Genomic DNA, 14,538 nt, shown 5'->3' with positions numbered 1-14,538 from the left:
TGGGAATGTGTGGGATGCTACTGTTATTTTACACTTATCAAGTAACTAAAGCAAAATTGCATCAATGTCGGAGTGAGTGCGCGGCAAAGCCGCGATCCCCCTCACATTTCAACAAAACACCTTGGAATCCAGATTTGACCCGACTTTTGCATGCCCCTGACCCACCTATGGTTCCTCCCGTGGCACTAACCCAGTTCTGGTGAAGAGTCGTCCCAGGCAGGTGAAAACGCCGGCATTGAGGGGGGAGCAGGCGCGTTGGCTGGCAGGTAAAGCGACCAGGGCTGTCCGGGCCCCAGAATAACGGCGCAGCTCATCCAGTTCGCGATCTAGCCGACCGACGCTCACCGTCGAGACGTTGCGCTCGCAACAGGTAGCCCAGTGCATGTGCGCGACGATATATATCGCTATTCTATAATTTAGCGCGTTAAAAATTCGCACGAAAACGAGTGAAATTGTAAGTTTGTGGTAAGTGCGACGAAGTGATAAAGCTTCGAAACCACTCTGATGTATTGCTATTTGTTCGGGGAAATTTTCTTGAATTGGTAACGCGGTGGGAATAAGTCTCCTGTTGAATGCTTTGAAAGAAACAAAGCTTTTTAGGAAAATAAGTCGGCGTAATGTGTGTCTTTTAGGCTTCCATTAGCCATTGTAATGTCACTTTACCAAACTTTTCTTCGTAAAAAAATTGAAAACAATTACGTCAAAAAAATTGTTAATTAATTTCACTATTCACCACTCAAATATTGAAATAATTTATTTCCGAGTCATCAATTTCAAATAATTGAATTATTTGTGATAATCAATTACCTTTGGTGACATCATACCGCAATATGAATATGCAATTTGGACACGAGAAAAATAATAAAAACAAATAACAAAAATAAATCCCAATTTAGTGCAGATTAAAATTCTTCGAATTTCTAATCCTAAAAACAACAACACTAAATTTTCAAGGACTTTTTGGAAACTACAAATAAAGCTTTTATGAGCATGTTTTTTTAATTAAAAAATACAAAATTTTAATTTTTTATAAATTTATTATTATCTAAATAAAAATTTCAATACTTTTCCCGGCGCATCCACCAAAATTAATGTAAAAGGAAAATTCGGACATAGGAAAATTAACTTTGGAAGTTGTTTAACAAATATTTATTTGTGTTTATAACAAGTAATTCATGACTCACAATTTTTAAAATAAAAATTAAAGAACCAAATTTGTAAAAGTACACGTGTTTCACCATTCTCGTCATTATCAGTAAGTTAATAATTCTTGTTTTGTAGTTTTTGTAAAATGCGTTACTTAATTGACAATGAAAATTTGAAGTGTTATGTACCAACAAACAAGTTTTTTTTTCTAATATAAACTTTGTGATAACTATTGCTTTATAAAAATATTTCAAGTTTAACAAAACATTTATAAATGAAATTCTAACGACACAATATAAAAAAGTCCACTTTATGCTGTCCCAAAAATTAACATTCTCATTTAAAAGATTTTTTTTTGTTTACTGGATCTAATTTTGAAGATAGTTTATCGACTTTTCGAAAACGGTTTTCCATATTAACACCATATTTTTCAATAAGAGACTGAATTATCTCGAAATATTTAGAAATATACCGTAAAGTCCCCAAATTAAGTGAAAAATAATGAATTTTGCTTGTTTACATCACATATTGAAACACCATCAAATTGGGTTGAAACTGACGTTTTTTATGATTTTTTTGAGCGTTTTACACGGTTTTCAATTAAAAATTTACAAAATTATTTCCTCACAAATCGCTAAATTTGGTCAAAAATGGTGTTAGTTTTTTTTTTAGGTTGGGCAAAAAATTTTGTTAAAAAATAGTACCATTTTTCCGTTTTAGTACGTTTTTTAGTCAGAATCGTAATTGTTTTGAAAATTTTCGTCGAAATTGAGGTAAAAAATGAATAAACTATCACGAAACTAAAATTATTTTTGCTTCTTTGGAGAGTTTAAGCATGTTTTTGAACCAAAAAATCATCTGGTTGCTTTTCCAAACGCAGATTTTTCAATCAAAAGCACAAAACTTCGTCAAAAATAAGTCTAAACATCACATAATTAAGTCGAAAAACATGTCATTCTTGCTTTTTTCAAACATTTAGTTGCGTTTTTAAGTTTAAACAAAGTGTTTTCTTTAAATTTTGCTAAAAAAACATACCAAAATTAATACATATACCAGACTAAATAAAAAACGACATAGTTTATGCTCTTTTCGAGCGTTTTAAAATGTTTTTCAATAACAAACGCAATTATTTCGCAAAATTTTATCAAGAATACGCCAGAAAGTAATTGAATTAAGTAAAAATAGTGTTATTTGTGCTTTTTTAACATTTATTTATTATTATTTATTTATTCAAACATATTTTAACACCTTTATCCACTGTTTCTTCAACAATCCAAGTTGTACATAACGTCTTTAGCATTTGGTAATTTCATTCCTAATAGAAACCAACAGTTAAAAGTCTTTTTCAATAAAAAAAAATTGCGAAAAAAACTGTTTTAAAAGAAACTACCAGTTTTCAAAAAAACACCCCTTCAATTATTACTAAATTATTTATTTACAAATCATAAATTTCAAATAAATGAATTATTGAATTTAATACCGCAATACGAATATTCAATTTGGATATCGAGAAAATAATAAAAACAAATACTTTAACATGTTTATAACCAAGTGTCTAAGAAGTTGCTTTTTTTAAGCTTTTTTACTCAAAAAGTCTTCAAAAAGAAAGAGAAGAATAGTCCTGTAACTAAACTATATTTAAACAGATATGTGTTTCAAAATAATCAGATCAGTAATAAATAATGATTTTTCTTTATTTTTAATAAAACATATTTGTTTTCGTTTTCCTCGAAAAAAATAGCCAACCTTTTAGTTTACAATTGTTTAATGAGAGCGCATTTTTATCCTTTTTAATTGTTCCAAGTTGGCGCTGTTACCTCACAAATTAATATAGAACCGCTCCTTAAAACCAACTTGAGCAAATTTACTTAAAAAGCAGAGTTTCTGCTCCACTACCATGTATATTTTAAAAGTTAATCAGTAGTTGGTAACACACCTTTCAAATTTTCAGCCTGAAACAACACAAATTTATTAAAAGTGTTATTTACCACTAACTTTCATTTCAACGCAGTGTTTAAACATAAAAAATATGTGACATTAAAACGATGGTATTTTGTAATTTCGCTCATTTATTTCTGGAGATATTGCAGAATTGTATCCCCAGTGGTACACTCCGAGTTGATTCTCTTTTATGCAAACTGTGCTTTCGTTTTAATCTTTAAATTTATTCGTGTCGATGCAGTTTCTCTCCAGCCCATTTAAAAGCTTCAACGGAAATTTTTCAAACACTAGAATTATTATTGGGCACATTTAGTCAAAGTGCTCGCAGAAATAACAATAAATATTTTATGAAAAAAGCTCTATTTCACTAACCAATTTTAATATCGTGATGCAATTTCCTCTAGACGTAAAAATGGGGTGAGTTTTCGATCTACTGGTTTGATTTATGACCATCGTCACCTCTGCCGGAGACAGCTCGCTAATATTCTCATAACTTTGCCTGAAATATTTATTTCATCACCGATAAAAAATTCTTCTATTGATTTGGAACTTTTTTAACATCGAAAATTATGTAAAAGTCGCACGTTTGAAGGGGGAAAAATCCTCGAGGTGTATTTTATACGCTGATTCTCTTTGTGCTTACCGAGCTTTCGCTTTAAGCCTTAAATTTGTCACTGTCGATACAATTTTCGTAGAGTCCATTTATGCGTGTGCTTTTTATTGGAAGCTTCGAGTGATAAAAGCTGATACGAGGAATAATCCCATAAATGTGGGGCTGTATACAGGGGGATGAAAAAACACTAAACAAGCTTTTTTGACGTCTTATTAAGTTAATTCGGTCGATATATAGGGTGCGCCAGAACTCCCATACAAGGAATAATACCAGGAACATGGAAAAAATGTTTAAAAAAATTCCGAATTATGAAAGTTTAAACTTTGTACTTTGACTCTATTTATTTCTATTGGAAAATAATTTTCCCAGTTTTTTTTTGCTACATGCTATTAGAAGAGGAAGCATCATAAATTGTAACTCTGTTTAATGTTATTTGTGGCTTTTATTGGCAAAATTTTTGTACCTTTACTAAATAATTACACAAAATCATCAGTATCAATAGTTTTTTAAACATTTTTTCCATGTTTCTAGTATCTTATCTTACTTGAATTTTTTTTATTACTATATTCAGTTCCAAAGACTAAATAAGAATGAATTAACTAATTGTTTTTCTGGGTAAAAATTAGCATTTATCGGCTAAAGCCAGATCGATATATGAGAATCAACTTGAAGCTTAATTAAAATCTAATCCGACCTCAGACTGTCCTCACTCACACACTAATTGGATGGTTCTAGAAACGTTATAAACTCATTAGTTACTAGTGCATTTTTTTTTTTTTGAATTTAATCTAAAGTTTTGTTCAGATTAAAGCCAAGCTTTGTTTCAGACTCTGAAATGTTTTGTTTTAATGAATGTACCTTGTGACTGTTTTCAATTGATTCTACAAGATAATTTACATACAATAACAGTTTAACAGTTTAAAGTTGGTGAATAAGCTCGGGAGAAGTTTTGTTTTAGAGAATTGGGGACAAAATGGAAATTTTTACAAAATTCAAGCACCACAACCAAAAACTATTAAAAACAGTTAATTTTTCCAACGGTTAAAACACTATTAGGTTTTTCCAAAAAAAAAAATTTCCAAAAAAAGTATTTCTTTCAAAAGCTTTTATGTTTAGATTTGCAGGGCGAAAAACTAGAAGTGATCAGTATAATACAGGGTGTTAAAAAAAGATTGTAAAATATTTAAGGAGGTATCAGTATGAACTGAAATGAACAAAAATGTTTTAATAAACATAGGTCCGCAAAGTAATGGTTCAAATATCAAATGTGAAAATTTGTACTAAAAACTTCTCTTTTTTGTTTGAATATACTGTAAAATACTTTGCAGGCTTATGTTTATTAAGACTTTTTTGTCTCTTTTGATCCAAACTATTACCTCCTTAAAAAGTTTACAATCTTTTCTTAACACCCTGTATAATATTTTGCACAGTAAAAAAACTGAGATCAAAAGTGAATTAAAAAGAAAAAAAGGAGAAAAGATAAACAAAATACAATTAACTGCAAACAAACTGATTAATTATTGTGTTATTTTAAAAAAATTAAGAAAATTTCAATAATACGGCAGAGAGTAGAAAAGTGAGGAGAATAGAAAAAAGACAAGAGAATAAACTGCACACAAAAAAGTATTGTATATAAAAATACACATTTTTTAATTTTTATTGTTTTTTTTTTCACATATTTGTTCTCCATATCCCTGAATTTTTTAAAATAGTTTTTTTAAGAACGAAAGTGAATGTTGTTTTATGAGACACTGTGTAATTTTTTCACATTATTAATTTAAATTAAACAAAGCACAATAATATTTGTTCAGTAATTTTTACAAGACAAAAAACTAAAAGTAATCAGTATAATATATTATTTTCCACAGTAAAAAAGTAGTAGTTCAGAATAATAATATATTTCTCATAGCAATTGTTTGAAATAACATAAAAACATTAATTACTTGGGATGAAACAAAAAAAATAGAAGAAAAAAGAGAAGATAAGAAACTACAAACGCAAAACTTAGATATTAAAAAAATCAAAATTTTTTGAAGTAATAGTAAAAAAACAGAAAACAAAATTGAATTAAAGAGAAAAAAGAAGAAAAAACAAAGTAAAATTAACTGCAAGCATACTAAATACTTATTTAAATAATTTGACAGAAAGTGGAAAGTAAAAAGAATAGATAAAAACAAGAGAAAAAACTGCAAACAAAAAAGTATTTAATTTGCAAATACATATTTTTTAATTTTCATTGTTCTTTTTGAACAACATATTTGTTCTCCATTTCCCTGAATTTTTTAAAATAGTTTTTCAGAACGATAAAAAGTGAATGTTGTTCTATGAGACAATCATTGATTTAATTTTTTCACATTTAAATTAAACAAAGCACAATAATATTTGTTAAGTAATTTTTGCAAGACAAAAAAACTAAAAAAAGTAGTAGTTTAGAATAATAAACATAAAAATATCAATTACCTGTGATAAAACAAAAAAGTATAGAAGAAAAAAGAAAAGAAAATAAACTACAAACACAAAACTGAGATATTAAAAAAATTTTTTTGAAGTACATAATAGTAAAAAAACAGAAAACAAAAGTGAATTGAAGAGAAAAAAAGAAGAGAAAACAAACAAAGTAGAATTAACTGTAAGCAAACTAATTATTGTATTATTTAAAAAAAGTAAAGTCAATTAATTTTTTTTTGTTGTTCTCCATTTTGAGAATTTTTAAAAATAGTTTTTTAAGAACGATGAAAAGTGAATGTGTGAATTGTGTACATTAATCATTGAAGGTATTTTTTGTTAATTTAAGTTAAACAAAGCACAAAAAAATGTTTAAAAAAGTCACAACGAGACGTCCATTGCTTATGTTAAACGAGCTCTTAGTCTTGAACCAAACAAAGACTTTATTAAGTACGAAATAAAGCAAGTTTAAAATTTAATTAGGCGTCTATATCCAGGTTGCCATAAAGCTGATAGCTTTAATTTCAGCAAAGATATTCCACCTAATCAGATGCGAATGTTTCTGAGTAATTTACGTGCTTTCAGTTTAATCCAGACATTCGTTTTCTCTATGTCTTGTTCATCTATCACCACATACCGACTTTTGCAATCCCACGCGCTATTATTATGCATTAAATTGCTAAAATTTGATCGTATTCATACATCTGGATGAGTGACAGCAGTTGGCGTAATTTCATTGTTGCGATTTTCATATTTTTGTGTTCAAATTCCATGAAGCATGAAGATTGTGTGTCGTCTTTTTTTTCACACAAAAATTGCATTGAACATGTGATTGATGAAGAAAGTTCGCATTTGGTGTCTTTGCAACTATCGATAACATAGATTAATGAGATGGGACCGAAGAATAACTATTGATTTGAAGCAGTCTTTAGCAAATAAGTCAGATCTCAGCACAGTCATCGCTTTTCGAGTTGCAGAGAGGTAGACAAAGAGGCTTTAACTTTTTGAAAAAAACTATGACTACAGATTTTTTAAATAGTCTTTAAAAACTGAAAATATGGGTGACGTAACGCGCATTAGTTTTTATTCTGTTTTCCTGTTTCCTCTCTTTCCAGAATTTTGTTTAATAAACTCAAGTAATTTCGTTTTTTTTGTGTAGTAGAAAACTTCTTATTGTCTTATTTTTTGATTTTATCAATAAGAAATTTGAAAGGAAAAAAATAAAATTAGCTTCGATTTTATCTTTTCTTTCTTTTTGAAAAGAATTTATTAAGAAATTTAAGTTATTCAAGTTAGTTTTACAATTTTCTTGTTTTTAGTTTACTGTAAGTTAGCAGCTTCTAAATAAATTTCATTTTCAATTTATTTTCAATCTAATATTTTTATTACTGTTCTTTTACTTTTTCAGTTTTTGATTTTTTGATGTAATAATGATAAACAGTAATTTTTCGCTCTTATTGTCAATGCCCAAATTTTAGTATAATATTAATAATCTCTTCATCAAAATTTGTTGTTTATAAAAAAACACACTTTTCATTTAATTTTTTATTCGAAAATTTCCATCTTATCATCCTCTGTGTTTTATAAGAAAAGATTAGCTAGACAAAAGATGCATTAACTTGCGGATTGTTTAATTAATGTTGCTACAGCTAAAGCGCGAAACAATAACGTTTTAGTAACTGGACAAAAAGACAACATGTGTGGCTTTAGTAGCAAAATTTGTTCATTTAGACATAATTTTTAGTCAAAGAAGTTGTCGAGCTTTTTTCACTGTAATTCAGTCTTTAAAATTCATAAATGTTCTTGAAAAGTTTACTTTTTTGGTAATCGATAAGAATAAAGCCGAGCAAGAATAAATTTTATTAAAAAATGTGTTAGAATTTTAAACCCTCATTATTAACCAAAAATACCCAACATTTTTTCTTTTATTACAAAGCGAGGAAGAATCCAAGCTATGCAACCGCCTCTTTGGGCCCGATTATAAGATAAACGAAGCTTCTTTCAGTAATGAGCAAATACCGTCAAGGCTGACGAAATAATTAACCTTATTTTATACACCCCAAATAATTAATTGCCGTACATTTTTTCAATAAAAAGAAAGCTTTCATAGTGTACAAATTTTTGGAATTTCGAATTATTAAAATTTTCTTAGGATTGGTTGGAGTTACTGGAATTATTTGAAAATTTCCGGTATTCTTTTTGGAATTATCGGAGATAATTTCTTTTGAAAATTATGGTGAATTCCTTAAAACTATTGCAATTAATTTGGAATTAAAGGAATTGATATGAAATTAGAAAAATAAACTTTATGGAAATTAAGTTGGAACTTCAGGATCTAATTTGGAATTATAGGATTTAATCTAAACAAAATGAAATTACAGAAATTAATCTAAAAACAATGAATTTACAATGAAGAATTTCGGTAAAATTTTTTCAATTGTCAGAGATAATTTCTTTTGAAAATTATGTTACATTTCTTAGAACTAGCGAAATTAATTAATGAATTATAGGATTTAATCTAAAAACAATAAAATTACAATGGATTATTAGAATTTCGGTAGAATTTTTTGGAATTGTCGGAGTCAAAAGAAATTGAAATTAATTTGGAATTACAGAAATTGTTTTGGAATGACGAAAATAAACTTGGAATTACGAAACTTAAGTTGGAATTACAGTAAATAATTTAGAATTATGAGATTTAATTTAATAGCAAGAAAATTACACGAATTAATCTGAAAACAATGAAATTACAGTAATTACCAACGAAATTGCAATGAATTTTTAGAATTTTGGTAGAATTTTTTGGAATTGTCGAAAATTATTTCTTTTGAAATTTGTGTTACATTTTTTAGAACCCTCGCAATTAATTTGGAATTACAGGAATTGTTTTAGAATTACGAAAATAAACTTGGAATTACGGAACTTAAGTTGAAACTACAGAAATTATTTGGAATTAATCTAAAAACAATGAAATTACATGAATTAATCTAAAAACAATAAAATTACAATAGATTATTGGAATTTCGGTAGAATTTTTTGGAATTGTCGGAGATATCTTTTGAAAATTGTGTTTTATTTCTTAGCATTTTCGCAATTAATTTGGAATTACAGAAATTGTTTTGGAATTACGAAAATTAAGTTGGAATTATAGGAATTGTTGTGGAATTACGATAGTTAAGTTGGAATTACATTAATTAATTTGGATTTATAGGATTTATTCTAAAAACAATAAAATTACAAGAATTTTACTGAAAATTACAAAATTACAGGAATTAATCTGAAAACAACGAAATTACAATAGATTATTGGAATTTCGGTGGAATTTATTAGAATTGTCGGAAATATTTTTTTTTTGAAAATTGTGTTACATTTCTTAGAACTTTCACAAGAATACAAGAATAGTTTTGAAATTAACAAAGTTAAAAACAAAGTTGGAAATACAGGAATTAAATTGGAATTACAGGAATTAATCTGAAAACATCGAAGTGACAAAGAATTATTCGAATTTCCGTGGAATTTTTTGGAATTGTCGAAGACGATATCTTTTCAAAATTATATTATATTTCTAAGCATTTTCGCAATTAATTTGGAATTACAGAAATTGTTTTGGAATTACGAAAATTAAGTTCGAATTATAGGAATTAATTTGGAATTATAGGATTTAATCTAAAAACAATAAAAATACATACATAAAATTACAGGAATTTTACTGAAAATAACAAAATTACAGGAATTAAACTGAAAATAACGAAATTACAATAGATTATTGGAATTTCGGTGGAATTGTCAGAGATATATTTTTTTGAAAATTGTGTTACATTTCTTAGAACTGTCGCAAATAATTTGTAATTACAGGAATTGTTTTGGAATTATGAAAATTAAATTGTAATTACGGAGAATAAGTTGGAATTATAGAAATTAACCAGAAAACAATATAAATGCGGTGGGTTATTGGAATTAATGAAATTTCGGTGGAATTTTTTGGAATTGGAATTATGTGTCCACATTTTTCTCATGACACGGTTAAATTCGTGTAAAGTGAAGAGCTTCGGAAACAAATTAAAAATCGTGTTTTCCCACGAGAAACACTTGGATTTAGTGTGACTTAATTAGATAAGTTTTCCGCAAGAAGTTCTATTTTCCGGAACGTAGGCAGGATAATAGTGTGTCATAAAACATTATCCTTTATTACATGATTTCCACGACAAGTACTCTGAGATGACAACGGCAAAACACGTATGCGACAACCATAAAACGAAAATTAGACAATAAATTTTTTCAAAGAATTTTTCGTTTTATACTAACTCAAACTGGCAAAATTGTAAACTTAATTTTCTTTCCATCTAGACGCAATAAAAAGAAGAGAATTATTATTTCACCGGAGAAACGTTAAAACAACATAAAATTTATTATCTCACAGAAAAATTGATATTTGCCTGTAAAAACACTTTCTGTTAAATTCAAATTGAGCTCCAGTAATTGAGATATTTGAGTTTGAGGAGGTCGAAGGCCAAACGAGTCGGTCAGGTTATTTTTAGTCGCAAACCAGGGTGTTGAGGTGGTGTAAAATACGCATTAAGCGATGATAGTAACAAGGTTTTAAGCCTGATGGAATACCGCAACTGTGGGTGGGATCAATCTGGGCATGAATTAATCATGCCGACGCAAATTTACGACAGTTATTAAAACAAATTTCGCTTGAGATTGCAACTATTCGATTACAAGTCGTTTTTAAACACGACAAAATTAACAAGTTTTAGATATTTATAAACGAGATTGGAAAAATTAAAAAAATCTGGTGTGAACATCACGACTTTCCTTATCCTACTTATTAGGAAAACATCCTAATAACGACAATAATTTAGAGTACCCTTTGCGTTAGTGCCAACGCGAAATAGATCAAGTTCGAGTCTGGGGTACAGTTTTTTTTTAGTTCGGTACTCATTATTATTTTTATTTTATCACATTTTACTGTTTAATAAGGTATATTTTATGATTTTTATCCCCATGAATTTATTTATAGTATCGTCAACCGTATAATTTTGATTTTTGGTGTTTGCGGCCGAACGGTGGGACCGATTTTTACCAATTGTTTAAAGTAAATTACACACACACACACACACACGACCCAATGACCCAAACCAACTTTTTTGGTGTCTTGAAGCTATAATTCGTCCAGAAATGTAAAAATATGGGTAGGTCAAATTTCAGCCGATTACAAAAGAAGTAAGAATTCGATACAAAAAGTTGTAATCTTTTGAATGCTGGTTGCTTTTTATTTCTTTTCAATAAGACTGATTTCAAAAATCTCACATCGAAAATTCTATAGAAAATTGATTTTCTCGTCGTTGGCAAACTGATTGACGTTTATTAGAGACAAAAATTGATATTGATTTTACGTTTCGTGCAATTTTCATTATTTAATACAATAAATATTTTGTTCTCTTTATTTAGACACAATGTATTTTTATTTTAACGATAAAAATGGAACAAACTTTATAAGTATATCGACTTGAGCGCATATTTTTTGCAGCACTGCATCGCCAGGGAGTTGTAAAATAAACTCGCAAGATACAAGCGGAAACTTTTAACATCTGCTACGACTTTTATTCATTCAAGCATTATTGGAAAAATGGACAAAGTAACTCATCTTCGTTGTCGATTTTTTTATTAAAATTCTAATGATTTTCATTAGGTACAAATTAAAGGCACGGTGTTGTACAGTTGTAGTACAGGGGTGGTCCAAAAGTGTGGAAACGATTTAATTCTGGCGAAACTATCAATTTTTTGGCAAATAAATTTCTAGGTGTGCAATGGCTATTAAAATGCTATTCAAAAAAAAGATTATTAATTAATTGTTTATATTTACGAGATAAAAACAGTAGCAATTTTTTTTAATGGACGCCTACCACAATTTTTTTAGACAACGAGCTTGTTACAAGAATTGTTGCTGTTTAGAAAAAAAAAATTTCTAAACCTCGCACTTTTTTGTTAAAAAAATGTTTGACTTACAAGAATTAAAGAATTTTTTTAGTAAACTACCAGTTTTTTTGAGTATAAATTAAGAAAGTTTTGAAAATAGATAAAGTATATTTTTTTTAACATAAATTGTAACATTTTCAATCAAAATTTTTGTACAAATGCATAAACATATCTTTGTAAAACAATAAATAAAAAACAGTTTTTATTTAAGAAAAAAATGATTAGTATGGTAAACTCAAAAATTTAAAATATTTTGGCATCGCTTCTTTACAACCTTTAAACTTTTATTAACTTATTTCCAAAAAAACTGGTTGTTTACTCAAAAAAAATTCTTTAATTTTTGTAAGTCAAACATTTTTTTTACAAAAAATTGTGATGTTTACAAAAAAATGCTTGCACAGCAGCATCTTGTAACAAGCCCGTTGTCTAAAAAAAATTGTGGTAGCTTTCCATTAAAAAAAATTGTTACTATGTATATCTCGTAAGTATAAACAATTAATTACTATTCAAAATTTTTTTTGAATAGCATTTTTATAGCCATTGCACACACTATAAATTTATTTACCAAAAAAATTGGTGTTTTCGCCAGAATAAAATCGTTTCCAGACTTTTGGACCAGTCTATATGTTATGCTACTAGGAGTAAAAATGATAGTTTATGTGACGAAACTGAACGTTTATTTCGCCGATCGTGTAAGGCAAATAATTCAACAACGCTATAATTAGCCAGTAAATGAAGAAAATAATCAAAACGCTTTGTAAGTAATGAACGTAAACAAACACCACGTGTCAGTATTAAATATTTTCGAGTATTTATTAATTTAACTGGTGCAGTTAGTAGTGTAAAATGTCGAATGCTGATGATCTATAATGTACCTCTCCAGACATTGCGGAAGCAGCAAACAACAGTGGTAAATGTCAATAATATCATGGTAAAAGTAAAAACGCCTAGGCGCAAAAATAGAATTTTTACTCCATATAGCTGAAAGGTAAAACTTTTACTTCTGATATTTAGTCATAAAAATCATCATCATTTCAATTCATCATCATTTCAATCATTTTAATTATTGTAACAGTACTTAGCAATTGTCCAATTTCGTTGGTTTAAAATTTTATGTTAAAAATTTCATTGGGTGTAATAACTATTTACACATAAAATAAACCGTATTTGAATTATTTAATCTTGTAATGCTTTTACAGCCATTTACTTCGTGTTAATTACTCTTCGCTCGTAAAATTCAAAAACCGCAACTTTTTTGATAAGCTAAAACTAGTTATAAAATGCATTACGTTTAATTAAGTTTTTTTCTTTTTCTTTGTGCTTAAATTGAGATTTATGCCCAAGCTAAAATCGTCTGGTGTAGACCATCAGACGATTTAATGTGTGCTTGGAAGGCAATTAGAACAACCTTAGAGTACTTTTCTTTCTCTCGCATATTGATGTTTTCTTTATTTTGAAATTAAATTGCGCTTTATGCTCCGTTGAACAAATTTTGAGTCACAGTCGAGGAAACATAAAAATGTGTGCAATCAATTAAGCGCAACATAAGTCAAACATCAAGAGGCTGTTTGTGATAACATGCAGATAATTTAGTTAACTAAGCGATCAAAAATTCAAGTGTTGTATAATATCGGCGCAATTTCTATTTGAAATGCGATGCTTTTAAGTCGCAACCAACACAAACCTAGATCAGGATCAATACTCATAAAACATCATATTTGTGCGAAAACTTGCTTCATAAATTTCACTTAAATTTCCAGATAAATTATCATTGACTAAGTTTGAAATCTTTGTTTCAGGACTTGAAAATGCACCAAGTTTTATTTATCGTCCAAGTTGAATTTTGTACAGATCTCGTGTAAAGTTTATGTAGTCGGCGTACCTATGAAGCTGTCAATGCCTACCACGACGATGTTTTCGAAATTTAAGAGCGGGGGCGGCGCACAAAGCCCCCTTGAAACCAATCCAATTGGACAGTTTTTCGAAATTGGAAAACAAACGGCGAGTGCAGGACCGGAATTGGTGTGGAGAATCCATGATGCCTATAGGAAAAGCGACGGAAAGGTGAGAGAAAAACGACATTTCATTCTAATGTCAATAACAAATGTTTCTGCAATTTAATTAATGATAATTACATTAATTAAGCTACGTTTCATGTGCAACTGTTATTTCTCTAATTGAGTTTACTTTCAAAGCAATAGTGCCAGTGGCGTAACTGGAGAGTTGTGTGTTGTGTTTCTTAATTAAATAATACCTTGTTTGCAAAATTACACACATTTTAAGAAAGTTTCTGAAGAGAGTAGTAAAAATTAGAAGTAATTTATTCTTGTAAAATTACATTTTCTAGAACCACAAAAAATGTAATAATTTTGTTACCTTAATTTTAATGTAAATGTAAAAACAATTATTTA

At 28.5% G+C, this 14,538-nt stretch overlaps 1 protein-coding gene across 1 annotated transcript in view; it reads left to right on the top strand.

Moving 5' to 3' along the window:
* Positions 1–327: 327 nt before the first annotated feature.
* The window catches only part of LOC123014890 (SCY1-like protein 2), a 52,908-nt gene continuing 38,697 nt past the window's right edge, over positions 328–14,538 (top strand). The window contains exons 1-2 of the mRNA XM_044414187.1: positions 328–465; positions 13,927–14,191. Of these exons, the coding sequence (XP_044270122.1) occupies positions 14,012–14,191 (180 nt within the window). The 5' untranslated portion in view covers positions 328–465; positions 13,927–14,011. The remainder of the gene's footprint in view (positions 466–13,926; positions 14,192–14,538) is intronic.

This window comes from Tribolium madens, unplaced genomic scaffold (assembly GCF_015345945.1).
Source record: "Tribolium madens isolate multiple individuals breed KSU strain unplaced genomic scaffold, Tmad_KSU_1.1 Scaffold_97;HRSCAF=244;Tcas5.2_LG3a, whole genome shotgun sequence".
NCBI classification, from domain to species: domain Eukaryota; kingdom Metazoa; phylum Arthropoda; class Insecta; order Coleoptera; family Tenebrionidae; genus Tribolium; species Tribolium madens.
The sequence above is the reverse complement of the archived record's forward strand: the minus strand, read 5'-3'. Positions and strand labels throughout refer to the sequence as shown.